This window comes from Myxozyma melibiosi, assembly GCF_037950935.1.
Source record: "Myxozyma melibiosi strain Phaff 52-87 chromosome Unknown BZA70scaffold_1, whole genome shotgun sequence".
NCBI lineage: Eukaryota > Fungi > Ascomycota > Lipomycetes > Lipomycetales > Lipomycetaceae > Myxozyma > Myxozyma melibiosi.
The window spans coordinates 1082728-1110205 of NW_027042915.1; the positions used below are offsets into that span (position 1 = coordinate 1082728).

Genomic DNA, 27478 nt, shown 5'->3' on the forward strand with positions numbered 1-27478 from the left:
AAGTCTGAACAATAAACAGAAAGATGTCCTCGAAGCCGCACGCGTCGGCTCAAACTCAGTCGCAGCTCCCATCGCTCACACCGAGGCCTGATATCGATAAGCATCTACGACTGTGATTCTACGCAGGCTTTTAGCTTGGATATTACTTCAGAGAGTATATACCGAGTAGTGCCGTTGATAATACACAGCAATGCCTCCAAAGGTGGTAGTCCTGGTAGCTGGCGGCCAGGCTGCAGGAAAGGTATCAACTCTGCCCGACATCGTCTTCTTTGTATGCAAACAGCAGGCTAACGATGATCTAGAAATCAGTGTGTGCGGCAATCACGAAACGGCTGGCGGAGTGGAAGGTCACAGACGTCAAGACGCTTTCCCTCAACGAATTCAAGGTCGCGAACTTGCCCAAAGGCACAAACCCCGAAGGACCAGGTACATTACAATCACCACCACCTTCTTCCTCAAACCAGCCCTATTTACCTGTCTACTAGCAGACTTTACTCACACTGATCACATCTAGATGCGTACGACTTCTCCAAAGCTCTCACCGCAGTCCTCTCCCACCAGGAAGACATCCTCCTAGTCGAGGGTCTGTACGCGCTCTACGAGGCCACTCCGGAAGCCAAACTGCTCAGAGACTCGGGAAACATCAGGATCTACGTCGACCAGGACGCAGACACGCGTCTGTCGCGACGGATAAACCGCGATACCATTGAGCGGAATATACCGCTACATAGTGTTTTGGATGATGTATGTCCCACGATCATAGATGCTTTGGTGATTTTAAATCATGCTAACTTCTGGCTAGTACATTGAACACTGCAAGCCAGCCATGGAACTATACATCAGAACCGTAAGTTATCTTCCACTACACTCGTCTTCTTACACCTGCTAACCCCCTCACTAGACAAAACCCCGGGCCGACATCGTCCTCATGCGCGGCGCCGAGCCATCTGGCATCGAGCTGATATCGGGCGCAATCTACGATCGTCTTCTGGCCATCGCTGATAACGAGGCTACACCGGCTTGGGCGGGCGGACGAACGAGCAAGCTGCTTGATGACGACATGGTTGACAGCTTTTACGAGTTGTCATAGGCTACATACTGTGAAGTCGGTAGATGATAGATGTATAGTGTTGAATAGCTAGAGAAACAGTAGCTAGAGAAACAGCAAAAAATAGTAGACCTAAAGTCCCCTCAACTCTCGCTCATGCGACGCCGATACTCCGCCTCGCGCTCCATCCGCCTTTTCAATCTCCCAGGCGACATATTTCGACTACTCTCCCGCTCGTTAGGAGACTTGACCGAGATACTCACCGCCGCCTGAGCGTACACCTTGCCTTCTCGCGCAATCTCCATGACTGCGGGAGGGGTTGAGTTGCCGTCCGCGGATGGTGACGATGATTGCGCTGGGTTGGCTGTGGATGTAGATGTAGTTTTTGGGCTCGTCGTTGGAGTTTGCAGTGGCTGCTCAACTCTTGCTTTACCAGATGAGCTCTGTCGCTCGGGCGAACGGCGCTCAGGTGATCTAGCAGCACTCTTTTCTGGAATCGGCGGGGGAGAACGTGAAGACCTTCTCGACGCGCGGAGAAGACCAGCAGAATCTCTCCTATCTCTGCTTCTGTCGCGCTGGCGAGAATCAGCGCCCTGTTCAGATCGTCGTCGATCTCCATCTCGATCTCGATCCTGTCTATCGTACTTGTCACCATCCCTGCCTCGTCGGTGGTACTCAGGACTCCGGTTCCTGCGCTCCACGCTCCTACTCCTACTCCTACTCCTGTTCCTCACCCGCGCCCGTTCTCGGCTCCCATCCCGCTCTCTTTCCCCATGCCGGCTCCGATCCCGGCCCAGCAGTGATCGGCGTCTTTCTTCCCGGCGCTCAGAAGGCCGGTACGAGTCGTATTTCGGCGACAACGGTCGGCTGGCATACACATGGTGCTCTGCATGTCGCGATGGCAGAGGCGGCCGTTCGCGACTGGTCCGGGTAGGTGACGGCGTTCGACGGTGAGAAGCTTTAGGGGTCGGGAGATCGGGTGTCAAAGGGGAGTGCGTGGGCGAGTAATGGCGAGAAAGTAGAGGTGACCGTCGGCGAGTGCGCGAGGGAGGCGAGTGATGTCTGCGTTGCTGTGAAGAGTCTCTTCTGCGCGGAGATGTAGACTGCTTCCGGGGGCGGGGGTAGTCCAGCCTCTCGTCTCTCGTCCGCGAGTCACGACTCGGTATTCTCGTCGAATCTCCCGTGCTGTTAACCTCTCTCGCACCTCTGTGCTCGGGCGAGCTCCCGTCTCGTCGCGCGCGCTTGATCTCAGACCTTGCTCGTCCTTCGCCCATCTGCTTTGCTCTCTCCTTCGCCTCCTTCAACTCTCTAGCTCGCTCAGCTTCTTTGATCTCTCTATTCTTGATCTCCTCCAGCTTTCCCCCGCGACTCATGCTCGGCATCGCCACTCCCTGTGGCTTCCCATGCGCTCGAGCTTCTACTCCCTGCAACCGTGCAGGAACTCCAGACTCTGAGGCCTGCGCTTCCAGAAGTAGATCCCACAGGTCCTTACAGAACTTTTGCGCCAACGAAGGCGGGTCTAGAAAGCCTTCCAACTGTAGCTGAACTTCCTTGATCTTGGGCTGATGAACACACATGAACGAGTTAGTCGCGTAGCTGGATAGATAGTATACAAAAGCTGTAGGAAGCAAGCAGACCTTTGGATCACTCTCCAGCAGGGATATGAGGTACTCTGAAGCTATATCGTCGCCATTCGCAATATCAATGACCTTCCACAAATCTCGTCAGATCCACCTAGATTCTAATAAACCACGACTACTTCTGAATCCTCACCTCTTTCTCAATCCACGATTTGATAACCGAGAAGTTAACGCGCCCAAGATCCACGGGCTTTTCAAACTCCGCAGGATACTCTGCTGCCTCGAGCCTCTTGTGGTCAGCAGCTGTGAGCATTGTAAATTCACGCTCGAGTCTTCCTCTGCAGATCCAAACCGTCTGTTTGTTGGTTGTTTCTCTGCTGCGTCTTCTTCTTCTACGAAATCGAGTCTACGTCGCTTCGGATCAAGCGCGTCGTGGGGCTCCTGCGGCTCATATTAGGTAACGAATTGTATATACGTTATGTAATACACCCAACTAGCAGTTCATTAATTCTATTGTACACGCATGATAATAGTACATTTTCTTCTCTGAGAGTAGACAATCGATGCTTTTCGTTCCGACTCGCAGCCTAGCTCTGCACTCCACGGCCGCTCCAGCCGCGGGCCTCCATCCACTTCTCCAGACTATCCCACAGCCCTTCGACTGTCTCTCTATCTCGGAACCGGTGCACCTTATCGATCTGGACGACGTCGACGTTCCAGGACCTGATGTTGTCCGGTAAGGGGTCGCCAGCGTAGTTTAGGCAAAAACCCTTGACTTTCTGGAACAGCAGGTTGGGATTGTTCAGGCCGTTGGGATACGATCTGAACTGCCAGGTCTGGCCGGTGGTGAAGACCGCGACCACGCGCTCCCAGTAGTCCGGCTTGAAGCGATCTACAGAGTCGACGACCAAAAACCTAAGTTGGCCTATACGTGCAGACGCGCGGGATATAGTTTGGATAGATTCTCCAGAGGCTGTTGTAGGGGCGGAGGAGAACACGCCACGTTCGAGAAAATCTTTGACGTTTGTCATCGTGAGCAAGGCGGATGCCGATGGCGAGAGCAGGATAATCGGCTCTCTTCTTTGTTTTCGGGCCGGGTTTGAGACCGCGGCGGCGGCGGAAGAGCTGCCGTTCGAGGCAGCTGCGGTGGGACGACGAGAAGCACCCGCGGCTCGTTCACGGGCGGGTTGCAGGAAGTTGGTGACTGCTTCTTTGCGAACGTACTCAAAGCTCTGATTGAAAGTGGTTAATGAGATAATTGATACAGATAACGTAAAGAGGAAAGACATACGGTGGGCTTGACGCCGTCGAGGACGGAATTGTGATCTTGGAGTACTCGCTCGTTGGCGTATGTTTCGGTGAGCCGTGGATCAAGCGGGGTCTTTGCAGCAGCAGCCGGCTTTCCGGCCTCTGCTTTGTCCTTTGCCTGAGCCTGCTTCTCGGAGACGATGAACTCGGAGTGGTCGTCTGCGCCCTGAAGCCAAGTGATTAGCGAGGTACGCTCGACAAAGGTGAGGTTGGCGATGTTTTTCTCCTGGCAGGCGGTGAGGTACGATGCAACGTTCTGATCCCGACACAGCCAGGCAAAGTAGACTCCGCGCAGATCAACGGGACCGGCCTCGCCCACCTGCGCTCGCTGGCGGACGAAGCGCGTGGGTGTTGCGAGGTCGATGGCTGTGGGCTGGTCCTGGTCGGCGAACGAGAGCTGTGCCGCGTCCGCGATGTCTGTTGCAGCGGAGCCATCTGCGGCCAGCAGGGCAGGTTCTTTTCCCGCGGAGAGGGTCCTGCGCAGAAGCAGCAGGGAATCCATTGTAGGTGTTGATGAGATATAGCAGAGATGTTCAGTAAAGAGGTGGTTTGCTATATTTGTCTGTCAGCGTCAGGGTTTCGTTCAGTGCAGCCGCCCCTCGAACTCCGCGACCATCACAGCAGCGACGCCGCTCCCGGCTCCTTGCTTCGTCTCTTCGTTTTCCACCCGTTTGCTCTTCTTCTGCCTTCTTCCTTCTTTCTGCGTGCTTATCTCTCCTGAGAAGGCCTTCTTTTTGTTTATTTGCCTCGTTCATCTACTTCCTCCCTCAACGATGCGCCTCCAGCTGCTTCTCGTAGCGCTCTTCGCCTTCCTCGCGCTCGTTCTCGCTATCCCCGTCGACGAACCCGCCGCGAAGTCCACCGCGGCAAAGGATCCCACCGTCGACCTCGACTCCACCACCTTCAAATCCTCCATCGCAAAGGGCACCTGGTGGGTCAAGCACTTCTCGCCCTACTGCCCGCATTGCAAAGCCCTCGCGCCCATCTGGTCACAAGCCGCCGAGGAGCTCGCGGCAGACGCGAACACCGCAGACTTTCATTTCGCAAACGTCGACTGCGTCGCCCAGGGCGATCTCTGCGACCAGAACGACGTCACAGCCTACCCAACTCTTATCCTTTATCGCGACGGCGTTCTCGTCGAGCGGTATCCTGTTCGTGGCTCAAAGACCCTCGAAGGCCTCAAGAGCTACGCGCTCTCACAGTTCAAGGCCGGCGGCAGCGCTGGCGGTGCCGAGAGCGAAGACACAATCGAGGACGCCGCAGTAGGCGTCGTCAAGGGAGCCTCTGTTGTTAAAGAGACCACAGAGTCCAAGGGCACCAAGGATGCGGATGCCAAGCTCGATGCTGCTGCCGTTCCCGCGACTCCTGCTACAGGCGACGTTGCTGACGACGGCGAAGACGATGGTGACGAAAAGACTGCTACCGAGACGCCTGCTGTTCCTGTTGAGAAGACTGATGAAGAAAAGGCCAGCGAACTTGCTGCTGAGGCCGCCGCCGTCGTCGTGCCTCCCGCCGGCAGCACTCCCAACCCCAAGGGCGTCTCCGTTCCTCTCACCCTCACCTCTTTCAACAAACTCGTCTCTTCCACGCGTGATGGCTATTTCATCAAGTTTTACGTCCCATGGTGTGGTCACTGTCAGGCTATGGAGCCTGCTTGGAACGAGCTTGCCCGTCAGATGCAGGGTAAGCTGAACATTGCCGAAGTCAACTGCGAGGACGAGAAGCGCCTTTGCAAGGACGCCAGACTTCGTGGATATCCTTCCCTGATGTTCTTCATCGGACAGGACCGTGTCGAATATGACGGTCTCCGTGGCGTAGGTGACCTCGTTGCTTTCGCAAACAAGGCCATGGGTGCTCACGTGCGCTCTGTCGACGCTACTGAGTTTGAAGAAATCGAAAAGAAGGAGGAGGTTGTTTTCCTCTACTTTTACGATGAGAACACGGCTAAGGAGGATTTTGTAAGTTGCTGCTGTTTATATACCTCTACTGTCTCAAAGCTAACTGTTTGTTTAGGACGCTCTAAACCGTGTCGCCCTGCCTCTTATCGGTCACGCCCCCATCTACACCACCTCCTCATCGATTCTCGCCTCTCGATTCCGCGTGACTACATTCCCTCGTCTTGTTGCTATCTCTGATGGTAGACCATCTTACTACACAGCGCTGTCGCCCAAGGATATGCGTGACCACCTCAAGGTTCTTGCCTGGATGAAGACGGTTTGGCTGCCGCTCCTGCCAGAACTGTCGGCGAGCAACTCACACGAGATCATGCATGGCAGACTTGTTGTGCTCGGAATTCTGGATAAGTCCAACGAGGCCGATTTCGAGCGATCGAAGAAGGAACTCAAAGCTGCTGCGACCGAGTGGATTGACTACCGTGTGGGCGCCGAGAAGGCCGAGCGCCAGAACCAGAGAGAGTTGAAGGAGATGAAGATCGAGGAGGCGAACGACAAGGGCGACAAAAAGGCTCTGAAGGAAGCGCAGAACATGCATATCGTTCTCAGCCCGCGCAAGGAGGTCGGTTTCGCCTGGGTCGATGGAATGTTTTGGGAGCGGTGGCTCAAGAAGACGTATGGGATTGACGTGCGCGAGACCGGCCAGCGCGTGATCATCAACGACGAGGACAACAAGATCTACTACGACCAGACCGCAGACGGCTCTGTAATCACACCAAGCTCAAAGACTGTTGTGCTCGACACCCTCAAGACCGTGATTGAGAACAAGAACAAGATCAAGCCAAAGTCGACGACGGGCAAGTTTGTGAACTTTGTGAACGCTTCTAAGAGCGTCATCCACGGATACCCGTTCGCGCTCCTGAGTTTTGTCGTCGGCATCATGCTGACGATCGCGTGGTGGTTCAAAAGCAAAATCCGCCGGTCGTCGAGAGGGCTCTCGACCGCCGGATACGGAATTCCCACTTCTGTGGGCGGGAAGTTCGATTAGGGCGGCTGGACTGGATCTTAAATTGCTTCACATCTTTGTATTTTTTTTTATTCTTTCCCATTTTAATCGTCCTCTTTCTTGTGTTTATATTTTTCAAAAATACATGGTAGGCTTGACTTACTTTCTCTCCTGACGCTCTTTTGCATTAAGCTCTTGACTACAAGTAACTGCATTCTCATGAACAAGATAAATCTATCATAATATCAACAGCCACCGTAGTCTGCGCATCCACAACAGCTTCGTTCGCCGGCGACGAAGGTTCGCGATAAGCGCAGTGCGCGGCTCACACGCGTCGATTAATCAACTCCCGGGCGTCCCCTCAGCAACCGCGCTAGTCCCAAATAGGATAAGTGTGTATTATTTACCGAGCACCGCAGCCGCACGCACAGAACGCACCCGGATCAGATTCTACTTCACCGCTTGATTTGTTTACTGTCTCCTCGTCTGCGTACAAGTTTGAGAAATAGATACTACGCAATATCTGCCTGTTAATTTACAATCAGAAGAAGTTCCTGCTTTAGTATATAGGACACAGTCATGGCTTCCATTCGTACGCTCGAGAACCGACTATCGAGGACCACTCTTCACGACAATCGTGGATCTGCCTACGGTGTTGCTGGCAAGGGAAAGGTTGGTCTTTTTTTAATTGATCTTGCTGCTCACTGTGCTTACTGACTTTCTTCATAATCTAGACTGGCTATCTGCCATCTTCAGGAAATGGAACAAACGGAACGAACGCAAACAATAAGGAAAATGTTGCAAGTATCTCCAGCGGTGCCGTTCGTCACCCCTTGCTGAAATTCGCTCTTCACAACAATGGTGCGCCTTCAAGCCGAACATCGCAAATGCTGCCTCCGTCATCCCCGAATATGCACAAGCTAGGGCCAAACAGCCAAGTGCCTACGGGCTACGTATCTTCGCACGACGTGGCTCATACCCAAAACGACTCCCATTCGTCGCCGCCAGTGGGCGCCCTGGTTAAGCAGCCGTCGGTTCCGGTACGGCAGTACTCATTGAGTAGTTTTGAGATTGGCCGGAAATTGGGGAAAGGAAAATTCGGAAAAGTGTACTGTGCTCGTGATAAAGCCACGGGCTACGTCTGCGCTCTGAAGGTGATGGAGAAGAAAGAACTTATTCACTTCAAGGTTGAAAAGCAGTTTCGGCGGGAAATCGAGATTCAGAGTAATCTGCGACATCCAAATATTCTGAGACTGTTTGGTCATTTCCATGACTCAGAGCGAGTGTTTTTGATCCTAGAGTATGCTGGGCAAGGAGAGATGTTTAAGGTCTTGCGGAAAAAGGGAAGATTTGATGATGTCTTGGCTTCTCAGGTGCGTATCATTAGTTTCTTATGAAAAGCAGATGGTTGCTAACAGATTTCTACGCCTTCAGTATATTTGTCAGATTGCCAGTGCCTTATCATACTTGCACAAGAAGCATATCATTCACAGAGATCTGAAGCCGGAAAACTTGCTGATTGGACTTGATGGCGAAGTCAAGCTCTCTGATTTTGGATGGAGTGTACATACTCCTACATCCAGGTAAGCTCTTCTGTTCTATTGTATATTGACAACAAGCTAATCAATTTGTAGACGCACAACCATGTGTGGTACTCTGGATTATCTCCCGCCGGAGATGGTCGAAGCCAAGGATCACGATTCAAGGGTCGATCTGTGGGCATTGGGTGTTTTGACCTACGAGTTTTTGGTCGGAAATCCGCCATTCGAAGAGCCCGCGCACAAAGCGACCTACAAGCGTATCTCAAAGGTTGACTTGAAAATTCCGCCTTATGTCAGTGTTGAAGCCGCTGATCTTATTCGTCGAGTATGTACTTGCAGTCACTGGAGAGTTTACAACAATTGTTCTAACATGTCATCCCTCTAGCTCTTGCAGCATCAACCCGAGCGCAGATTTCCGCTAGATCAGATACCAGACCATCCCTGGATAGTCAAGAACCGGCCATACTGGCCGACTAACAATGCAGCAGATAAAAAATCAGGCTGAGAGATCAGGCAGCTGTGTAATGCTTTTAGGTTTAGATATACCATGGTGGAAATGGAGTTTTAATTACCTTGATGTGTGCTTTTAGTTTTCTTACAATATAATTTGTGTTGCTAGTGATTAGAATATGCATGGGGAAGTCTAGTCATGAGTTATAGCTATTTACAGAGTAGAGTACATGCAGCACTCAAGGATAGATCTCGTCAAAAGGACGAGTATCATTGAAGCAAGAGTCCCAGACTTGATCGACGACACGAGCCGCTTCCTCCTTATCTTTGCAGTTTGGATTGCCGGTGACTGATAATATCGCTCTTCTTCGCACGCACTCCTGATGAGCACGCACGAACTTGAATTGCCGGTATCGCACAATCTGGTTCATCATCCTGCACTCGCCACTTAGGTTGGATGCTCGAACCTGTAATGTTTGTTGGTTTCATAATCCACGGCTGTAGGCAAAATAATAGAAAACAAAGAAAGACAAACCTCTGAGCATGCATGGTGCTTCAAATTAAACCAATCGACGTTAAATTTCAGTTCGTCATACATATGAATCAGTTCGTGAGCGATTGTGTCTTCGACATGGGTCTTGCTTTGGACCCAGTTTTGGCAAATCATGATGCCATGGTCTGGATTAAACCCGCCCGCGACGGTCTCGGTGCATTTTACACACTCGATGTTTCTGGGGTCGACTTCTCCGCCTAGTTTTTCGATGTTGTCTTTCATGAAGTTGATGATTGGACCTATAATTCAATTCCATCGTTAGTACGATTCTCGACCCGACGAAGCGCGGATTTGTTCAGGTTCAGACATACTCCACTTCAAGTTGAAATTCCGATAACTCTCGCAGGATTTGCATTGACTGGCGTCGTAGCGCGCTTTAGCGACGTTGTTGAATATCTCCCGCTCTTCGTCTGTGATCATTCCTGTGTAATTCGCCGCCAGCATCCTGAACCATGTGAAGCCCGAGGGAAGCTCAGGTTTGTCCTGGCTACTGCTTGCTCCTTCTGCCGACATTCTGGGTTATTCGTGTGCAGTAGATGTTGCGGAGAGACGTTGTTGAAGAACGGAATGGCTGTGAGATATCCCAATCGACCTCGAGGAGTCGGTAAAGAAAGCTCATCAGTCGCCCAAACCTTAAGCCGCCTCTTCTCCGTAATTTTTCGACGCAATTGTAAATAACCTCGCAAAACCCCAAATCGACCACTTTTCTGAGCTCGGGCTTGCGTTCTCATCCCTGCTCGAATTGTGAAGCTATTGCGCCTGCAGTGTCACGCTTTTGTTTAGCGGTATATGGGCAAGTGAGGTTTGCGGACCGTGTTCTGGTAGTTGATCTCTAGCTTGCTTATTCGACGAGTGCGGGACGGATCAGATAGTTCAAGATGAGGGCCAAAGAATCCAAGCCTCTGACGATCGTCATAAAACTGGGTATGTTTGATAACTTATGAAATTGCAATGCTTAAGGGTCTAACGCGGAGTTTTAGGAACATCCTCGATATGCGACGAGATCACGCATGAGCCTCGGATCGCAAACATGTCGCTGATCGTCGAGACTGTCGTGAAATTACGAAGAGAAGGTCATCGTGTGATTATAGTGTCTTCGGCTGCCATTGCTATGGGTCTGAAGCGCTTGGATATCCCGAAGCGTCCCAAGCAACTAGCTGCTGTACAGGTGTGTTTCTTCTCAAATGCTGTTTAGAGACTGGGCGGAGATGAATTTGTCGATGGAGTTGCTGGAGCTAACAGCGCTCTTTGTATTAGGCCCTTGCTGCTGTGGGACAATGCCGATTGATTGCGCTTTGGGATGAGCTGTTTCGCCAGCTAAATCAGCCTGTGGCTCAGATATTACTCACTCGAAATGATATCGCAGATGTAAGTACTACTGCTCTTTGCTTAATCAACAGTACAGGCCTAACCTTCATACAGAGAGGACAATACCTAAACGCTGCAAATACGCTCAGCGAGCTGCTCCATATGGGCGTCATCCCGATCGTGAACGAGAACGACACATTATCAGTCATGGAGATCAAATTCGGCGACAACGACACGTTATCTGCAATCACGGCCGGAATGGCGAATGCTGATTATCTGTTCCTGATGACGGACGTGGATGGTCTGTATACAGAGAATCCTAGGCTCAACCCCGCTGCGGAACCTATCGAGGTTGTTTCTGATATCAGTCAACTGAACGTTGATGGTAAGTTTATAATGTCTTTTGAGCTGTGAGCTGGCCTTGTCTAATGCACAGTATTTTAGTATCTACGGCCGGAAGCAGTGTAGGAACTGGTGGGATGGTTACAAAGTTGATAGCCGCGGAACTTGCGACATCAGCAGGCGTCACGACCATCATCACGAAATCTTCCGTTCCTGGCAACATTCACTCGATCATCAAGTACCTGCGCCATTTGAACGAACGAGGACGTGAGCCTAGACATGAGAAAACCGGGAATCCGACTGTTCCTTCCGATACCGTTCACACAGCCGAAGACGAGTCGGTTAGTCAGGTACGCGACTCTGCGCGTTCGAGCAGTACCGAGCCTGGCCCGCGATCAGGCACTCCAGGCCGCTCTCCCTCCCCTCCGCCGAAGCACACCCGGTTTATTCCCCAGCCCCATCCTATTCGCGACCGCCAATTTTGGATTTTGCACGGACTGAAGGCGCACGGAACTGTTTACATCGATAAAGGAGCTTACAGGGCGATCACTGGCGCGAACAAAGCGGGTCTTTTGCCAGCGGGTGTGGTGTGTGTCAAGGGCACGTTCAGCGCGTCGGAAGCAGTTTCGCTGATTGTAGTCGACAAGGTCGCTTTGAAAGCTGCATCTACCGACGCCGAACGGGAGGCTGTGTTTGCGGCGGGGGATGATATAGGCAAGGCGATTGTGAACTACTCGTCGGTTGAGATATCGAGGATAATGGGTTTGAAGAGCTCTGAGATTGAGTCGCTGCTTGGATACTCGGACTCGGAGTATATTGCTCATAGAGACAATCTGGCGTTTGCACCGAAGCATGCATGAGTTGTATACATTTAGAAGTAGAATAATATGGCTGTAAATAGTGTTTGATTGTAGCACTGTATGAACTCATTTGAAATTGTTGGGCACTTTATGCTTACGACAATGGATACCAAATAAATATAATATTTATTCATTAAATACTACGTCTGGGAATTGCACAAGTAATGTAAAAGTAAATATTAGTCATTGCTGACATACACATAAGTTAGGGCTATTGTAGGGTTATTGGCAGTGTGACTGCTTCTCTCGACGCCGGCTCAGCACTCGGACTGCCGCTCGATACTCCTGGTTCACGACTCGACTGACCGAATTCACCAGCACACCAACAACTCGTCAAAACAACAGGTATGTTATCAGGTCTATAATTGAAGTTGGAAGCGAAGGAGAGTTACGACGGAGGATATGTCGGAAACCGGGTCTTTTGGAGCTATAAGGATTTGTGTCTGCCCTCTTTCTCGGGATGCTGAATCTCGAGATAGATACGGCGGCTTCACACGATGGCTTCCGCTTATTGAATCCTTGTAATCTTGATCTCGCTTGCAAGGACACTCATTAAGCAGTATACTAACAGACAGGTCGCATTCAGTAATTCAAAATGACTCGCTCTTCGGTTCTCAACGACGCTCTCAACTCGATCAACAATGCCGAGAAGATGGGCAAGCGTCAGGTCCTCATCCGCCCTTCCAGCAAGGTCATCGTCAAGTTCTTGACTGTCATGCAGAAGCATGGTATGTTTTCAATTCTTTTATTTATGTTTGAGCGATGGGACACGGAACAAGTGTGAGAACTGCGAAAACGCCGACCTTCCATGAGATGAAGTAGTGCTGCCAGCACCCGAGTAATAACTGGATGAAATTTGTTTCGCTACCATCGGGTTTTGTCTTTTAATATCTCGGAAGATCAAAAATCACGAAGAAACGATTCTTACACGCAGGCATGGTCAAACCATCGTGTTTTGCGTTTACTTTTCATCGACAATCTCTTCTCATGGGCAGTTGGCGTGGAGCAGTTCTTGTGCAGTCCAATCCGATGGCTCATCGTGTGGTCAGTGATGTAGAACCAGCTTACTAATAACTATATGTTTTTAGGATACATTGGAGAGTTTGAGGAGGTCGACGACCACCGATCAGGAAAGATCGTTGTCCAGCTGAACGGAAGACTGAACAAGTGCGGTGTCATCTCGCCCCGCTTCAACGTCCGCATCGGCGATGTCGAGAAGTGGGTCACCAACCTCCTTCCCTCGCGTCAGTTCGGATTCATCATCCTGACCACCTCTGCTGGAATTATGGACCACGAGGAGGCCAGACGGAAGCACGTTGCCGGCAAGGTTTTGGGATTTGTCTATTAAACGGTCATCAGGGTTGCAGGGTATAATAAAAATGTTGTGTTTCGATATTTGATGTAAAAGTATGTCCAAGACAATAAAAGTCCGTCTGAATCTATAGAATATGTTGCTGTTGTAATAGTAGAGTGTAGTCGCAGTGAAGGATCTGCCGTTGGGAGAAAATAAAAATAAAAATAAAAAAATTCAGGGGCAAAAAAATTTCAGGCTCTGCTCGTCCTCGTTGGATCCTCTGCTATCAGCCATCTTCTTCTCTCTTTTCTTTCTGCCAGTGCTAGTAGAGATCAACATGGCGACAGCCCTCGCAAAGCAGCTCTCTGCTATCAAGGCAAAGTCTGCCTCTGTCTCCACCCTCGACCGCAAGAAAAGACAGAAATCCCACGCCGTATCCCTCATCTACGAGCCCATCGTCGCCGCAAAGCAGGACCTCGACTCCGTCTACTTGGTCGCCTACGAGGGATTCCTCGACCTTGTCTCTATCGATCCCAGATTCAGGGTCTTTGAGCGCAGTCTCTTCTCCGAAACCAGTATCACCATCGACCGTCACGTACAGGTATGTCTCTGTCCGCATATCGTCATTGTCACCGATTTGCTGCTAACGTACTGAATACCTGCCAGACCGCCGAGCAAAATGCTGCCTTGGACAAGGCTATCGAGAGCTTCTTGTCTCTTGTCGCCTCGCGAGTTCTTTTACAGCCCGCTATGAAGGCTCTGGAGTGGCTAGTGCGCCGATTCAAGTACGTCTCCATCACACCATCCAACGCAAAACAGAAACCCCACGACTAACAACCAGCAGAATCAACGAGATGAACCGCGAGATCCTTCTCCTCACTTTCCTCCCATACCACAGCCATTCTGTCTTCCAGAGAATCCTTGACGTCGTGCAGGGCCCGCTTCCTCCGCTCTTTGGCTTCTTCTCAAACGCAAAACTCACCGCGACCCCGATCCCTCGCAACACCTTGGTCCGCGCCCTCACCCGCGACGTGCAGCTCTTTGCTCTTGTCTCTGAGTTCACCGTGTCTCAGGTCCAGGCGCACTGCGAGTACCACACCCTGCTCTCCTTCTGGACCTCGATCTCGATCTCGGTCATCCTCGCGCTCAAAGACGCAAACACTCCCGATGAGGTTGTCGCCGAGCGATTCATCCCTCATATCTCGGATGTCATCGCCGCGCGCAAGTCGCCGGAGGCCCAGACCGCAGCCTATATGATCATCGTCGTCCTCGTTTCCCAGATCCGTCTCAGCACCGAGGTGCTCCAGGCTATCGCCCAGAGTCTTGCTCTCAACTGGACCAAGAAGTCGTGCAAGACCGGTCTTGCTGCGCTCACTCAGGTCATTCAGTTCCAGGACGTTGGCGCGCTCAAGTATGCGCCTCTGGACGCTAAAGTCATGAAGGCAATTCGAAAGATCGACAGCTTGGACGAAGACCTGAAAGAGATCAAGAGAAAAGTCAAAATCGACAAGTTCGTCGTCTCGTATATTCTCGCAATCATCGAGCACCATCCTTCCGATTCCGAAGAGATTTTTGATCTTCTTGAAGACAGCTCGCTTTCAAACGCCCAAAAGGCATTTGTCCTTGAGTCTGTTCTCCGCAAAGCACTTGAAGGCGACGCCGATGACGATCTCAAGATCGCATTCCGTGGAGCGCTGGCTAGCGCTGATGAGTCCTCTAGCTTCCGTGCTCTGGTCCTCGATACTGTCAACTCGATGGGTACCGATATCGATGCTCTCGAGCTCCGTTTGAATGTATCCATCAAGCCTCAAGATGCGCCTGCTGCTTTGACTGACGGCGCAATGGAGATCGATTCGGCGCCTGCTCTGTTCAGCTTCGACGACCGTCTGAAGTCCATCTCCAGGGCTCAAGTACACTCGTATCTCGAGCCGAATGCCTCTGCTGATTTCGACGCCATGGCCGAGGTGTTTTTGCAAGGTCTTGCCGAGGAGAAGCCTATGTCTCAACTGTTGAGCAACACAAATCTGTTCCCCGTCGATTCCGATCTCCCGGTCTCGTTTCTTTTGCGCATGGCGATCAGCACCTACCCAGTCCTTGCCCGCATTGAAGCCCTCAAGCTCTTCGGTCTTGCTGTTAGCAACGCCTCCGATGCCGTCGACTACCAGGCCTCTATCGTCTTCTTGCTAGTCGCATTGACAGACTCGTCTGAGAACGTGCGTCGTGCAGCTGCAGACTGCCTAAAGGCCTTGGACCAGCGCTACGAGCAAACCGCAAAGAGTTCCAAGATCTGGGGATTGGAGTCCATTTACGGTACCGGGAACGAAACTGACTTGTTGAAATGGCTAGGACTGAAGGATCTCAAGTCCTTTGTGCACTTTTATATCGTGCCTCGTCTTGAGGAAGTTATCCTGGACAAGTCTTTTACCAAGTCTATTGTTGGCAATGCTGTCGATACATCAGTCATGCTCACCGGCGAGAAAAAGAAGCGAGAGATCAATTTGAAGGGCGCCGTGTGCGCGTTTTTGACCAGCCATATCGTTGCTTCGCCTTTCTTCCGAGTCAAGCTTGCGCTGCTCAACATGCTCTCGGGAACCCGGAAGATCGTCTCTTCTCTATCCGCACTTTGCGACTCTTTCCTGAACGACTGGATCGCCAAGCGTGAGGTCTACTCGAAGGCTCTCCAGTCTGAGAAGATCCCGATCGCAACCTTTGAGACTGCGCTGCTCAAGATTGTGTCGGGCGGAGATGATGCAGAGGGCGAGAAGTTTCTCATCAGTTGCCTCAAGGCTGACATTCCCGGCCTATCGGATGCAGCTGGTGACCGTCTTGTTGAGACTTGGTCCGCCTGGAGCCATGACTCGCAGCTTGGGTTCATCAAAGTTTTGATCAATATGACGCTCGATGATCAGGCCGCTTACGGAGCTCTTGACTGTCTAAGCCGTCTTCAGATCTCGACTCCTATTTTCTCAATCATTCTAAGTGAACCCAAACTGGTCCCTGAGATTGAGGCCAGTCAGCAAAGCAAGCGCCGTCGTCGTCGCAGCAGCACCTCGCAGAGCGTCACACCGGCACTGATCTCTACCCATCAGAGCTTGCGCGAGCTGACTCTTGTTCTGGAATTGCTTGAGGGAAGCAGGCCCGAGACTCATAGCGGCCTGCTCAAGCAGCTTCTTTCCATTCTGGGCGATCTTTTGCTGGTCAAGACTGATAGTTCGCTGCCTGTGCAGTATACGCAGCAGATTCTTGTTGATTGCATCCTCCCTATTATCAAGACTGCAGATGTAAGCTATAATTCACTATATATCTTCGATTTTTTCAACTTAGGTAGCTAACTCTTATTTTAGAAATCACAGCTTGATTCCAATACTGTGAGAATCGACATCATTGTCAGCTGCATTCGATCGTCTTCCTCTCCTCAGATTCAGAACAAGTTCCTGCTCCTGGTCGCTGCCCTCGCTAGTCTGTCGCCTGAGATTGTGCTCCATAGCGTGATGCCGATCTTCACGTTTATGGGTGCAAACACCATTCGCCAGGATGACGAATTCTCGGCCCATGTGATTCAGCAGACTATCTCCCAGGTCGTGCCTGCCCTGGCTCTGTCCACGACCACCAACGACTCCTTCGGGATGGTCGAGCTGGTTCTCAGCTTTGTGAACGCGTTTCCTTACATCCCTTACCACAGACGCGTCAAGCTGTTCACGACCCTCACCAAGACTCTTGGCGCTAATGAGAGTCTTGCTCTCGTGCTTAGACTGCTTGCCAAGCGTCACTATGACTTGGTTTCGCGCAACAAGACGTCAGAAGCGAAGACACTTTCTGAGTTTGCTGACGTCTTCCTTCGTGGATTCTCTGTGGAGGAGCGTATCGAGGCCGTGAGCAGATATGTCGCGTTTGCGCGCAAGATTCCTACCGACTTGAGCGCTGCAACCGTGGAATCTGGCTACGTTGCCGATTTGGCCGATATGTCGTCTGATAAAGTGTTGGCGTTCAAGATTGATTTGCTCCAGTTTATTCGTGACGCGCTCAACAGCGCTCAGAAGAGAGCTCAAGTGGCGGCCATTTTCAAGGCCTCGTCCGAAGAATACGACGCGGACGCAGTGTCTGCTCTTCAAGCGTCGTTTGCCTCCGCGGTCGAGACTCTGCTCGACATCATCGCGAGCTCGGAGAAGCCCAAGACGCGCAAGTACCAGGAAGAAGCATACGACACCTTGGATGCCGTTCTCAACTTGCTGCCTATCCAGGACTTTGTTTCCGTCCTGGAGCGTCTTATTTCCCGACGCGACGACAACTCGACCGTCCGTCGCGCGTTGGTCACCGTTCGCTCAAAGTTCGAGAACGACGCGAAGGTCAACGACGGTCTTGCGCGCAACTCTGCGCTCATGATCTTGCCGACCATCTGCGCCGCCATCTCGAGCCTTGGTGCGGCGGACGCGGAGCTGGCGAAGCTTGGCTTTATGGCGCTAGATTGTCTCTGTGGCAAGTTTGGTGCTGTCGAGCCTGACGCGTTTGATGGCGAGGTTATCGAGCTTGTTATCGGCGATCTGGGCGTGCAGAGCGCGGATGACGCAGCTGCTGTCTCGGCTCTTGTCTGTCTTAGCTCGCTTGGTACGGCGCTGGGTGCTCGAATCCTGGCGTATTTGCCGCGCATTGTGCCTATGGTGATGACTTTGTTGGAGAAGGCGATCAAGGATGGTAAGGATCTTGTAATCATCGGAGTTTTTATGCTTGTTGATTCGTTCGTCAAGCGTATCCCGATGTTCATGGCCAGCTACATGACCAAGATCCTCAACCTTGTCTTCCTGTCGGCTTCGAAGGATGCCGAGTCTGCGACCGAGGACAGCGATGCGGTTGGCGAGGCGCGCTCGAGCTTGCTCGAGAACGTTATTGCCAAGGTCCCCACTAAGCAGCTTCTGGGCGCTTTGATTGGAAACTGGGACTCTGTCCTCGCAAAGTGGGATCTAGCGATGATCAAGCTCCACCTGTCGACGACCGCGCAGGTGATCGAGGTTGGTGCGCGCAAGGCGATCACGGGCGACGCCAGCAAGATCTTTGATTTCCTGCTTTCGGGATTCGATACGCGGAACCTCGAGGGCGAGAAGACCGAGACGACTGCGTCTATCGCGGACGAGGTCGAGCGGATCGTGATTGAGATCGCGATGCAGGTTGTGTTGAAGCTCAACGATAAGGTGTTTCGGCCTCTGTTTGTGCGCACTACGAAGTGGGCGATGGAGGAGGATCTTGCGTCGTCTGTCGCTAGACGGAATCGGTTGGTGGTTGTCTTCAAGTTCTGCGAGCGTCTGTTTAGTTCCCTCAAGGTAAGTCGCATGTTCAATATTCATCTGTGCTTGGTTCGGTTTACTAACTCTATAATCTCAGTCTATTGTTACAAGCTACTATGGCTACATTCTCGACAGCACTGCCGACCTTCTCATCTCCTACGTCACCGACGCGAGCGCCTCGTTCGACCTCGTGCTTTGGGAGACCGTCATCAAGACGCTGACGGCGGCCTTTGCCAACGACCAGGAAGAGTTCTGGCAGGCGCCGATCCGATTCGACAAGATGGCTGCGCCGCTGTTCGCTCAGCTTGGATTGGGACTTAAGAACAGTGACTCCCTGACGCAGGCGATCGTTGCGTTTGCGGTCTCGTGTGCGTCTGAGGAGCATTACAAGTACATTAACAAAGCTATCCTCAGCTACATGAAAGACCTCGACGACGAGGACGAAGACATGTCTGATTCCGACGACGAAGAGGATAAAGCCGGGGAGGCGGGAGAGGACGACGAAATCAAGCTCGACCCCAAGAAAGTCTCCAAGATCGCCCGCGCGAAATCCGGCGCCTCGGCATCTGACATCAAGATCACGGCCGTCAAGACGCTCAAGGCGATCTACGAGCGCCTGGGCGATGAATGGCTTAGCATGCTGCCGCAGCTGGTGCCGGTTGTTGCGGAGTTGCTGGAGGATGAGGACGAGTCTGTTGAGACGGAGGTTAGAAAGGATTTGGTGCCGGTGATTGAGGGTGTGTTGGGCGAGAGCCTGGATCGGTACTTGAATTAGAGGCGGAAAAAAAAAGATAGAGCATTAGGAAATGGAAAAGTTTAGTGTTTTCTATGTGTGATTTTGTCTTATTTGTCTGTTTGTTACTAGAAGTCTAGCATTAATCGCAGTTATTTCTTTATTCATTAAACCAGAGACGCGTTGTCGAGGCAACTTCCCAATACGGCAACAAGAACGCGTGACCGAAGCAGCCCAGCCCATAAGGGTTCCTCCTTCTCCGCCAACTTCCCAACCCCGCGCCCTTTACCACCCACCGACCCACGTCTGCTGATTCCTCTCTTTCTCTCAGCACTACGATATTAACGAAATGTCCGGTCCGAACCAGATCCCTCAAGACCCTTCTCGTCTCTCGCCGCCGGTGGTTTCACCACGCGGTCGCGCGCAGAGAAGGTGGAGGCCTGAGGATCTTAGAGGCGGCCGCGGGATGGCGGTCGAAGAGCTTTATAGCATCGAGCAGCGGGGCCAGCGACGTCACCAGCAGCGAGGGAATCAGTCTCCAGGTCAGCAGCGAGTTGACGCGTCTGTTAAGAGTCCAGCCGAGGACGATAGCGGTCTGGACGAGCTCGAGCGTCTGAGTGTGAAGACAGCCGACGATCTCGCTGCAGGAGTAGATGCGCGCGTCGTGCTGCCGCTACAGCCGCCTCCTCCCCCTCTACCGACAGCAAGCCCCCAAAGACCAGCGCGTCATCGCCGGACCATCACGCTTCCGGAAACCGGCACCGAAGTCACGATCAGCGACTCCGAGAGCGACAGCGGATCAGACAATCTACGCTCCGGCGCGCTTCTCGATGACGCTGCTAGTAGCAATGCGAGTTACTTGTCCAGACGGCTTTCGGAATTCGGTCAGACCGTGCGGGGGTTGATGGCCCAGCCTAATGGGAATGGCTTGAACGGGGGCCGGCAGATGTTGCTTCCGGAGACGGGGATGGAGTTTATGATTACTAGTTCGCCGTCCCCTGAGCCTGTTCCGGAACCTGTCGAGTCTGTGCCTGCAGGTACTGCGTATAGCGGTCTAGTTATGAACATGGTACCAATCGCAGAAACACCTGCCGCACCTGCCGCAACCTCAGTCGAACACCTCGACCACCGTCCCGACCTTTCCCTTCCCGACCCCTCACCCCCCTCCGCCAACGCCTCTCCACCGCCATCAAACGCACGCGCACCTTCCCCCGCCGCGCCGCCTCGAAATATTCCTCCGCTACAGCTCCCCACATCGCAAAGCCCCGCTTCAGACGCGTCAGACTCTCGCGGTTTTTCCCCTGCGCGCGCCCGTCCTCCCGCGCGACGACCACGATCCACCACAGCTTTTCTCACGAGAAAAACAAGAGAGACGCGGCGACGAGTCCTGTTTCGCTTTGCGCGCCGGCGCGTGAGCGCGTGCCGGTCGCTGGTCGACGCGCGCGCTCGTTGTCGCCGGGTGCGGATGCGAATGCTGCACGCACACAGCACAGCTCACGACACAGCCGGTCTCCTACATCGCCTACCTCCCCATCCAACGCAGCGCGATCCACCGCGATCACAAAGGCGCCGGGTTCTCCTACGGGTAGAAAACGCGGGAGCCGACGTATGAAGGCCAAAGCCCGCGCTTCGTCGGTCATGAACGCGATCGAGCAGGCTGCTACCGAGGCACTTGAGTCGCTCACGCTGAATCAGCGCGGGAAGAGCTCGTCGGCTAAAATGCTGTCTGAAGGCAGAGCTGCTGACTCGCTGCAGCGAGTGAAGAGTAGCTGTGGCGTTTTCGGCAACGCGTTTTCTGGTCGTCGCGGGGGCGAAACGAACGACGACGATGCTGAACATACGAACGTCGACGAACCAGCGCAGGATCCTACCGCCGCCGCTCCCATCCGGTCCGCGAACGACTCGCAAAAGACACTCGTCGGCGATAAGAATTCCTCGCATCCCTCGTCGCAGGTGACGCTGACACCACCTACCCCGCTCCCGGCGGTGGCACCCAGCAGCAGCGCTACTGCCTCTCCTGTCGCGAAGAAGACGACGAAAATGAGAGCGTCTGTTGGACAACTGCGCCCTGTGCGCGTGCTTTCGAAACGAGGCCGTAGACGGTCCTTCTGAACCCTCTCTTCTGCTCTGTTTCTGCTCAAGTCTCTGTGGACTGCTTGAGACCCTGTATTCTGTTTCTTGGTTCTGTGTACGTCCCGTGCGACAGATACCCTCTTCTATTCTACCTGTCTCGGTACTAGTAAGCACGTCTTACGTCGCCTTGGTATATCAACTTATCATCAAAGTATAGAGCGTAGCTCCTTCAATAAACTATTCTTTTATCTTATTACAAACTTATAGTTGCCGATAACCCTTTAATTGTTTAACATTCATGCCTATTTATAACCACAGAAAAGTAAAATCTAATGAGGAAGAAGAAAGAGGAAAATTGCTCTCCAGCGAGAGAAAGATAAGAGTGTACAAAAAAACTAGCCCTATATTCGCAAGACAAAAGCAAAAGTTCACCACAGGACTGACTCTGACAGCGACGGAATAAAGAAAAGAAAAAGAAAAACTATGTAAGATCTAAATAATAATATGCGACAAAGAAATAATGTAGTGGGAATAAATACAAAAACCTATTATACTGGAAGATAATGTATATGTAGCATGTGCTTCTCACGACGTGAGCACGAATCGCTCGACCTTTGCCGCAGAAAGCCAGCTACTGTCACCTTTTGCGCACATATTGCGCAGCAAGTACAGCTCGTCGATTAAAGCGGGGACAAACGTGCCCGGTCCACGAACGCTCGGTTGCGCAGCTGCTCTCTCGGCGGCGATGGTGTATAGCAGGACACCGGCGACTGCGGCCAGGAATCGGTCTTCGAGGGACACGGTTAGGCATGCTGTGAGAATGGAGCCGAGAACGCAGCCGCTTGCGGTTATGCTGGAGAGGTAGTCGTGGCCGTTGGAGAGGACGAAGGTTGTGATGCCGTCGGAGATAATGTCCTGCGGTCCGGTCAAAACAACAATCGTTTCTGTATTGAAACTGTTAGTGCGCGCGGCGACGTATAGCAAAAGACAAAAGCAAACACTCACTTTCTTTTGTAGCGAGACCCTCGACGACATGCACCTTCTTCTCCATACTCGAGCTCGAAGTGCTATCGACGCCCCGCATATGCGACATCTCCCCCGCGACAGCAAAGATCTCGCCCTCGTTGCCCTTGATGATATCAAAATGCGACCGATTCAAGAGCGCCTTGACAGCTTCTTTCCGCAGCGTGGACGCTCCACCGGCAACGGGGTCATACACCACCGGACGTAAGCGCTGGTTATACTCTGTAATTGCCGCGAGATACATCTCGACAGCCTCCGGGGTCGCAAAGCCCATGTTGACGAGGAGCGAGCCGTTCTCGATCGACGAAAAGTCGGCAAACTCGGGAATGTTTTCCGACATGACCGGGCTTGCGCCGACAGCCAGCGTCACGTTGGCGGCAAAGTTGGTGGCTACCCGGTTGATCAGATGGTGCACGAGCGGCGTTGTCTCTTGCACTTTTGCAATGATCGTCGGCACATCGGCGATAATGGCCGGTGGCGTGCGGTCCTTGACCACGCTCATCCAGTAAGGGGGCTCTTTGACGATCTGGAGCAGCTCGCGCGACACGGTCTCGGGGTCAGGAGACGCGATGATGGCCGAGACGACAGCGATGCCGTCCAGAGAGCGCGAGGGGACTGCCGACAAATTCAGCACGTTTCTCGCAGTCTGCAGATTTATCGAGCCGATGGCAACCGCAGGCATATATCTGTGAACTGAGGAGAGATACGACAGAATCTTGCGCAGGCCCGAGATTCCAATCGGTGGCTGTTTGGGAATCTTCGTCGAGGTGTCGTAGACCGCGCCGACGCCGAGGTAGTCGACGCCGTCTTCGACGGCTTTTGTGGCCTCGGAGACGTAGTTGACGGAGAGACCGATGATCTTGTCCGGGCCGAGGAGTTTCCTGGCAGTCGCGACATCTATATGCTACGAGTCAGTTTATAAAGCACTGTGGAGGAGGGGGGCGGGGAGGTGGGAGTTGGGAAGCACACGCACCAATGTCGTCCTGTCCGATATGGACGCCCTCTGCGTCGATAGCCAGAGCCACGTCGAGCCGGTCGTTGATCAGAAGCGGAATCCCGGCGGCTTTGGTCATCTCGTGGATCTTCTTTGCGCGGTCGATGAAATCCTTCGTCTCGGCGTCCTTCTCGCGTAACTGCACGATGGTAACGCCGCCCTTGATGGCCTTCTCGACCTGCTCCTCGAGGGTCGTGCCGTCGGGGACCAGGTTCGGGTCGGTGACGAGGTAGAGCGAGTAGTCGACTTTGATTGGCGCCATGCTTGGGTTGGGGAGCAGACTGGTGGTGGGGTGGGAAGAGGGAGGAAGGGCGGGGGAGGGGAAGGAGGGAGAAATGACGACATGCTCAGAGGCCGAGGGGCTCGTGTTGTTTCCACGTCGCCTAAGCTTTAATCTGGCAGCGACCCAAAGCCTGCCGGGAACAGCAAGTTCGAGTGCGTAAAAGGCTATGTTTTCTGTCGGATACCCGGGAAACGTAAACAAAACTCAAATCGACAGGGTCTCCTCCTCTATGGCCCCGTAGATCTCCTGCAGCGCGGCGATGATCTGCAGTAAGCCGTCGTTTATCGCCATAGTCGCCAGAACTGTGGTTATTCACGCAGTCAGAACCAGCAGGATTAACCAAAGAGAACGGGAAGCTTACTGAAACTGTAGAAAAGCACAAAGTCGTCGTCCGTGCCCGCGTTCTGGCTGACGGACTTCATCCGGTACTCGTTGATTTTTACAATCATCCTGTCGCGCGCATGCACCGTGTTTGGCAAATGGTTTGGAATCGGGAGGCCCAGTCGGATCCCGGATGCAAGCACTGCTCATACTGTGTTAGTTTATCCAGATTTATCGAGACTTGTGTCTTGAACCTCAACCTACAGTAGAATAAAAGGAAAAGACGGTTGCCCAGCTCGGATCCTAGCCGACAAAGTTAGCTTTCAGTTTTCAGTCGATCTTTTTCTTATCTCACTCACGTTCTTCGACTGTGTATCTAATAATCTCCGCCTCTCTTTCGGACGCGTTCAAGTCCTTGATGATCATAGCCTATAAACCGTCAGCAGCAATCACTCAGATATGTCAACGAAGGACAATCAATACATTCATGTTGTGGAACGCGTCCAGAATCCCCTGCGTCGTCTTCAAAATAAAATCGTAATTCTTCGACGGAAACGGCCCTTTCAGTCTAAACTCATTCGAAGCAGCACCGACCAGTCCCTGCAACTTGAGCAGCGACTTCTGCAGTTTCCGCTCGTCCTGAATAGTCACGTATGGCTTTGGCGCTTCTCCGACATGCGTAAGGCTGCTGAGTGGATCGCATTTCCAGATTAAACCCATGCGGATCCAGAGGATGCTTAGTTTCCGCTTGAGCTCTTGGCGTGCACTGTTGGGCCAGATGTACATCGTCACAAAGATCGCGACCAGGATTCCAGACGACACGGAAACCAACCGATGGACTGTACAATACTCTGTCAGCAAAAGAAGCACAAACGCAAATCAGGTACCACTCACAGGCAATCTCAGACACAATCGGATTCACGCCTCCTTCGTCCTCATTTCCGTCGTCGATGTCGTTCTGCGACAAGCTATAAGAATACAACGCCGTCAAATTAAATGCCAGAAGGATGAATCGTCCAAAGGCACTGTTCTGCTTCCAGCCTAATATGATGCAGAAGCATACGAAAGCGATGCAGAAGCCTGTTAATGACAGCGCTGTCCTGCTATCGCCAAAGAAGTACCACCTATTGAATCAGTAGTTAGAAACAGAACGACGTAGAGAATCTGATGAGTACTAGGGGACGTACACTAGCCAGGCAGAGTAGCAGCCCATAAAAGTTCCCGACAGCCGATAGACGATCGTATTGGTCGTGCCACCGATCGAGATGTTCATCATAAGCACAAAAGCAACCAACCCCCACTCGCCTCGATAGTGTCTAAAGAAATCCTTGGTCTCGTTCAAATAGGCCGGGATCAGGAAGAACAGCGCGCCGAGCCCAACTTTGATGCCGAACCGCACATCTGTTCTGCGGAAGAGTCGCAAAGAGCGCCACAGGCGAAGCGACCAAGGAATATGACCTTCCTCGTTTGTGTACTTCTCAACGTTGCTTTCGCTAAACAGATGCGCGAGCTTGGGTGGGACCGTCACTTCCTCCTCTTCCACTTCCGAGACACTCATCACGTTTGTCGGATTCGCGCGCCAAAACATCAACCAATGCCACGACTTTGGTCGTCCTTTCGAGACATAGTCATCGTACTCTGTCATGATCTCGATTATCTCTACTACTTCCCGTGCTAGATCCTCGAGCCCGTGCGAGAACTGGCCGCACGTGGCGGCGACTTTCTCGAGATGGATCGCGATTGTCTCGCGGTCGGCTTGCGTGAAGACTTCTTGGGAGTAGATCTCACGAAGAGCCTTAGTGCGTGCGCTGGAAAAGAGATCAAGTGCCTGAGACATGAAAGGTTAGTCTTTGAATGAGTGAGTAAGAGAGCAGAGAACGTACGGCTTCGAGACTGCCAGCGAACTTTGCATTCAGCTGTAACTCGTTTGTCTCATCACTGAATGGCAGTGCTTCCATGATACTCTTCACTGTGAACGTGAGTGATTTCTAGAGATGATGTAAGTATGAGATAGCAGAGAGCATACTAATATAAGAAAGAGAGCGTACCATTGGAGGCCCCAAGTAATAAACAAAAATATCAAAAATCTCGGCACACGAGGATCGCGTCTGGCGATGATCCAGATTAGTCAACGACCACTCCATAACCAGCGAACTTCGCAGACCACCGATATGCTGCATCAGACTCTGGACCGACTTGACCAGCCTCGCCTGGAGAAAATACTCTGCCTCTGTGCCGCGCAGGAAATGCTCGAATTTCGATTCCTGCAAGGCACCGTCGAGCGAGACGACGAGGCCGCGCGCGCTCTTGAAGAGTTCTTCGATTTCGGTCTTTGTGACGTCGGTGCCGGCTAGGAAGCTTCGGGCTACGATGGAGAGCATGTGGGAGTATGTGTCCATAAGCTGATTGAGTCCCTTTTTCAGTTTTGTGATGGCCGAGGTGGGAAAGATGAGGAAGCAGACTGTGGCGGAGATTAAGATGCCGAGGTGCACGATGGCGGTTACCTGCCACATTTTGCCAAACGCAACGACACCCTGCTGCACCGCGCCTTCGCGTACTAGGATGCGGACGAACTGGGTGGATGCGAGCGAGCATGCGGTGTTGAACGTCTGTTTGTCGACTTTACGCTTCATGAGCGCGATAGATCCTAGACCGCCGGCGCCAAAGACGACGAGGACGATGGCGTGTCCGAGCGGGAGAAGGTCGAGAGACTTGAAAAACGCAGAGGTATGCATTGCGCAAAAGGAGAGAAAGACGCCGTAGAAGAGACCGATTTCGGCAAACATGGTGGCTTCGATCATGCTGCCGAGCGTCCGGGACGGGTGGAAGTAGACGGTGACGGTAGCGGTGAGATGCTTGCCGTCGCCGGAACCGAGATGCTGGGATATTGTTGATGAGAAGACGGCGAAGGAGGCGATGTAGTATGTCAGAGCGCATTTGAGCGGGCGACTGAACTGCTGGAAAAAGACATAAAGGTAGATCCAGCGAATGACCGAGAAAGTGAGCAGGTATTTGCCCGCGCTGTCGCAGGCGCTCGAGATCTTGTTCAGCGATCTGATGAGCCGGTGTCGAGTGTGACCCTGATCGGGGTGCGGGCTGCTGAGCAAGGCCGCGCTCTCGTCCGCGTCGGTGTAGTGATTCTGCGTGTCTTCGTCGTCGTCCATGAGCAGCTGTCTGCCTGAACTGGGCCCGTCGGGCACGGAGTCGAACGGATCAAGCGTGATTTGCCTGCGCACGCGCTCACCGGTATCGGGCAGGATCAGAGAGAAGTTGCGGACGAGGCGATAGGGTGGTCTTGAGGAAGAGCTGGTGCTGCCGGTCCTGGCCCCCGGCTTTGCAAGAGGATGGCTGACGTTGTCGTCTTGCTCGGCATCGCTGTCTTCTTCGAGGATTGTGTCGACGATGGCGGGCTGGGTGAGTGTGCCTGGGGAAGAGGAAGATGGTTGGGAGGAGTAGTGGGTGAGTGGACTGGTGCCGAGCGGAGACAGGCTTTTGTCGGACATGGCGGAGGAAGAGCGGTGATTCTCCTCTCTTTTCTGAGTAGAATATGTCGAGAAGAAGTAGTTTGTTGTTGTTGTTGTTGTTGTTGT

General features: G+C 52.6%; 12 protein-coding genes across 12 annotated transcripts; 7 read left to right on the top strand and 5 right to left on the bottom strand.

The window, feature by feature from the left end:
- The first annotated feature begins 2 nt into the window (after positions 1-2).
- Positions 3-1141, top strand: BZA70DRAFT_14285 (P-loop containing nucleoside triphosphate hydrolase protein). Its single transcript, XM_064909645.1, has 5 exons — positions 3-241; positions 303-426; positions 515-744; positions 803-847; positions 902-1141. Exons 1-5 carry the CDS (start codon positions 191-193, stop codon positions 1088-1090), a joined length of 639 nt encoding a protein of 212 aa, XP_064770473.1. The 5' UTR covers positions 3-190; the 3' UTR covers positions 1091-1141.
- Positions 1142-1150: 9 nt separating this feature from the next.
- On the bottom strand, positions 1151-3020 carry BZA70DRAFT_271296 (uncharacterized protein). The gene is made up of 3 exons (XM_064911456.1): positions 2822-3020; positions 2686-2757; positions 1151-2610 (listed from the first exon to the last, which is right to left on the bottom strand). The coding sequence occupies exons 1-3, from the start codon at positions 2939-2941 to the stop codon at positions 1192-1194; spliced, it is 1611 nt and encodes a 536-aa protein (XP_064770474.1). The 5' UTR covers positions 2942-3020; the 3' UTR covers positions 1151-1191.
- An 86-nt stretch (positions 3021-3106) lies between these two features.
- BZA70DRAFT_292795 (RNA pol II accessory factor, Cdc73 family-domain-containing protein) lies at positions 3107-4553 on the bottom strand. Its single transcript, XM_064914386.1, has 2 exons — positions 3920-4553; positions 3107-3860 (listed from the first exon to the last, which is right to left on the bottom strand). Exons 1-2 carry the CDS (start codon positions 4436-4438, stop codon positions 3216-3218), a joined length of 1164 nt encoding a protein of 387 aa, XP_064770475.1. The 5' UTR covers positions 4439-4553; the 3' UTR covers positions 3107-3215.
- On the top strand, positions 4554-7102 carry BZA70DRAFT_292796 (thioredoxin-like protein). Its single transcript, XM_064914387.1, has 2 exons — positions 4554-5894; positions 5950-7102. Exons 1-2 carry the CDS (start codon positions 4710-4712, stop codon positions 6874-6876), a joined length of 2112 nt encoding a protein of 703 aa, XP_064770476.1. The 5' UTR covers positions 4554-4709; the 3' UTR covers positions 6877-7102.
- A 139-nt stretch (positions 7103-7241) lies between these two features.
- On the top strand, positions 7242-8995 carry BZA70DRAFT_271299 (kinase-like domain-containing protein). The gene is made up of 5 exons (XM_064911457.1): positions 7242-7506; positions 7569-8207; positions 8269-8417; positions 8469-8700; positions 8761-8995. Exons 1-5 carry the CDS (start codon positions 7414-7416, stop codon positions 8878-8880), a joined length of 1233 nt encoding a protein of 410 aa, XP_064770477.1. The 5' UTR covers positions 7242-7413; the 3' UTR covers positions 8881-8995.
- Positions 8996-10039, bottom strand: BZA70DRAFT_271301 (mitochondrial inner membrane protease atp23). Its single transcript, XM_064911458.1, has 3 exons — positions 9690-10039; positions 9361-9617; positions 8996-9292 (listed from the first exon to the last, which is right to left on the bottom strand). The coding sequence occupies exons 1-3, from the start codon at positions 9889-9891 to the stop codon at positions 9065-9067; spliced, it is 687 nt and encodes a 228-aa protein (XP_064770478.1). The 5' UTR covers positions 9892-10039; the 3' UTR covers positions 8996-9064.
- On the top strand, positions 10034-12038 carry BZA70DRAFT_271303 (Aspartate/glutamate/uridylate kinase). The gene is made up of 5 exons (XM_064911459.1): positions 10034-10302; positions 10359-10546; positions 10636-10746; positions 10801-11071; positions 11131-12038. The coding sequence occupies exons 1-5, from the start codon at positions 10257-10259 to the stop codon at positions 11886-11888; spliced, it is 1374 nt and encodes a 457-aa protein (XP_064770479.1). The 5' UTR covers positions 10034-10256; the 3' UTR covers positions 11889-12038.
- A 134-nt stretch (positions 12039-12172) lies between these two features.
- Positions 12173-13335, top strand: BZA70DRAFT_271306 (ribosomal protein S8). Its single transcript, XM_064911460.1, has 3 exons — positions 12173-12233; positions 12475-12616; positions 12977-13335. Exons 2-3 carry the CDS (start codon positions 12484-12486, stop codon positions 13234-13236), a joined length of 393 nt encoding a protein of 130 aa, XP_064770480.1. The 5' UTR covers positions 12173-12233; positions 12475-12483; the 3' UTR covers positions 13237-13335.
- A 103-nt stretch (positions 13336-13438) lies between these two features.
- On the top strand, positions 13439-19366 carry BZA70DRAFT_271308 (uncharacterized protein). Its single transcript, XM_064911461.1, has 5 exons — positions 13439-13783; positions 13849-13967; positions 14027-16463; positions 16527-18497; positions 18559-19366. The coding sequence occupies exons 1-5, from the start codon at positions 13520-13522 to the stop codon at positions 19234-19236; spliced, it is 5469 nt and encodes a 1822-aa protein (XP_064770481.1). The 5' UTR covers positions 13439-13519; the 3' UTR covers positions 19237-19366.
- A 66-nt stretch (positions 19367-19432) lies between these two features.
- On the top strand, positions 19433-21531 carry BZA70DRAFT_271309 (uncharacterized protein). The gene is made up of 5 exons (XM_064911462.1): positions 19433-19550; positions 19572-19594; positions 19622-19626; positions 19648-20238; positions 20307-21531. The coding sequence occupies exons 1-5, from the start codon at positions 19544-19546 to the stop codon at positions 21304-21306; spliced, it is 1626 nt and encodes a 541-aa protein (XP_064770482.1). The 5' UTR covers positions 19433-19543; the 3' UTR covers positions 21307-21531.
- On the bottom strand, positions 21486-24004 carry BZA70DRAFT_14405 (Hydroxyethylthiazole kinase family-domain-containing protein). The gene is made up of 3 exons (XM_064909657.1): positions 23264-24004; positions 22273-23187; positions 21486-22211 (listed from the first exon to the last, which is right to left on the bottom strand). The coding sequence occupies exons 1-3, from the start codon at positions 23544-23546 to the stop codon at positions 21853-21855; spliced, it is 1557 nt and encodes a 518-aa protein (XP_064770483.1). The 5' UTR covers positions 23547-24004; the 3' UTR covers positions 21486-21852.
- Positions 23772-27391, bottom strand: BZA70DRAFT_286808 (Fusaric acid resistance protein-like-domain-containing protein; the record flags this gene model as incomplete). The annotated part of the gene is made up of 9 exons (XM_064913898.1): positions 23772-23869; positions 23929-24090; positions 24153-24191; positions 24248-24317; positions 24372-24727; positions 24783-25012; positions 25076-25716; positions 25772-25876; positions 25937-27391. The coding sequence occupies 9 exons, from the start codon at positions 27389-27391 to the stop codon at positions 23772-23774; spliced, it is 3156 nt and encodes a 1051-aa protein (XP_064770484.1).
- Between the last annotated feature and the right edge of the window lie 87 nt (positions 27392-27478).

Coding starts and splice junctions, on each gene's coding strand:
- BZA70DRAFT_271299 (XM_064911457.1), top strand. CDS start 7,414: ATGGCTTCCATTCGTACGCTCGAGAACCGACTATCGAGGACCACTCTT. Junction 7,507..7,568: donor GTGTTGCTGGCAAGGGAAAG/GTTGGTCTTTTT, acceptor TTCATAATCTAG/ACTGGCTATCTGCCATCTTC. Junction 8,208..8,268: donor ATGATGTCTTGGCTTCTCAG/GTGCGTATCATT, acceptor CTACGCCTTCAG/TATATTTGTCAGATTGCCAG.
- BZA70DRAFT_271303 (XM_064911459.1), top strand. CDS start 10,257: ATGAGGGCCAAAGAATCCAAGCCTCTGACGATCGTCATAAAACTGG. Junction 10,747..10,800: donor CTCGAAATGATATCGCAGAT/GTAAGTACTACT, acceptor ACCTTCATACAG/AGAGGACAATACCTAAACGC. Junction 11,072..11,130: donor CAGTCAACTGAACGTTGATG/GTAAGTTTATAA, acceptor ACAGTATTTTAG/TATCTACGGCCGGAAGCAGT.
- BZA70DRAFT_14405 (XM_064909657.1), bottom strand. CDS start 23,546: ATGGCGCCAATCAAAGTCGACTACTCGCTCTACCTCGTCACCGACCCG. Junction 23,188..23,263: donor TATCGGACAGGACGACATTG/GTGCGTGTGCTT, acceptor CGTAGCATATAG/ATGTCGCGACTGCCAGGAAA. Junction 22,212..22,272: donor GGGTCTCGCTACAAAAGAAA/GTGAGTGTTTGC, acceptor GTTTCAATACAG/AAACGATTGTTGTTTTGACC.
- BZA70DRAFT_271301 (XM_064911458.1), bottom strand. CDS start 9,891: ATGTCGGCAGAAGGAGCAAGCAGTAGCCAGGACAAACCTGAGCTTCCC. Junction 9,618..9,689: donor GAATTTCAACTTGAAGTGGA/GTATGTCTGAAC, acceptor ATTGAATTATAG/GTCCAATCATCAACTTCATG. Junction 9,293..9,360: donor AGCACCATGCATGCTCAGAG/GTTTGTCTTTCT, acceptor CAAACATTACAG/GTTCGAGCATCCAACCTAAG.
- BZA70DRAFT_271296 (XM_064911456.1), bottom strand. CDS start 2,941: ATGCTCACAGCTGCTGACCACAAGAGGCTCGAGGCAGCAGAGTATCCT. Junction 2,758..2,821: donor AATCGTGGATTGAGAAAGAG/GTGAGGATTCAG, acceptor GATTTGTGGAAG/GTCATTGATATTGCGAATGG. Junction 2,611..2,685: donor TGCTGGAGAGTGATCCAAAG/GTCTGCTTGCTT, acceptor TGTGTTCATCAG/CCCAAGATCAAGGAAGTTCA.
- BZA70DRAFT_271308 (XM_064911461.1), top strand. CDS start 13,520: ATGGCGACAGCCCTCGCAAAGCAGCTCTCTGCTATCAAGGCAAAGTCT. Junction 16,464..16,526: donor CTATTATCAAGACTGCAGAT/GTAAGCTATAAT, acceptor CTCTTATTTTAG/AAATCACAGCTTGATTCCAA. Junction 18,498..18,558: donor GTCTGTTTAGTTCCCTCAAG/GTAAGTCGCATG, acceptor CTATAATCTCAG/TCTATTGTTACAAGCTACTA.
- BZA70DRAFT_292796 (XM_064914387.1), top strand. CDS start 4,710: ATGCGCCTCCAGCTGCTTCTCGTAGCGCTCTTCGCCTTCCTCGCGCTC. Junction 5,895..5,949: donor ACACGGCTAAGGAGGATTTT/GTAAGTTGCTGC, acceptor CTGTTTGTTTAG/GACGCTCTAAACCGTGTCGC.
- BZA70DRAFT_271306 (XM_064911460.1), top strand. CDS start 12,484: ATGACTCGCTCTTCGGTTCTCAACGACGCTCTCAACTCGATCAACAAT. Junction 12,617..12,976: donor GACTGTCATGCAGAAGCATG/GTATGTTTTCAA, acceptor ATATGTTTTTAG/GATACATTGGAGAGTTTGAG.
- BZA70DRAFT_271309 (XM_064911462.1), top strand. Junction 20,239..20,306: donor TCTGTGCCTGCAGGTACTGC/GTATAGCGGTCT, acceptor CCGCAACCTCAG/TCGAACACCTCGACCACCGT.
- BZA70DRAFT_292795 (XM_064914386.1), bottom strand. CDS start 4,438: ATGGATTCCCTGCTGCTTCTGCGCAGGACCCTCTCCGCGGGAAAAGAA. Junction 3,861..3,919: donor TCGACGGCGTCAAGCCCACC/GTATGTCTTTCC, acceptor ACTTTCAATCAG/AGCTTTGAGTACGTTCGCAA.
- BZA70DRAFT_14285 (XM_064909645.1), top strand. CDS start 191: ATGCCTCCAAAGGTGGTAGTCCTGGTAGCTGGCGGCCAGGCTGCAGGA. Junction 242..302: donor GCGGCCAGGCTGCAGGAAAG/GTATCAACTCTG, acceptor ACGATGATCTAG/AAATCAGTGTGTGCGGCAAT. Junction 427..514: donor CACAAACCCCGAAGGACCAG/GTACATTACAAT, acceptor GATCACATCTAG/ATGCGTACGACTTCTCCAAA.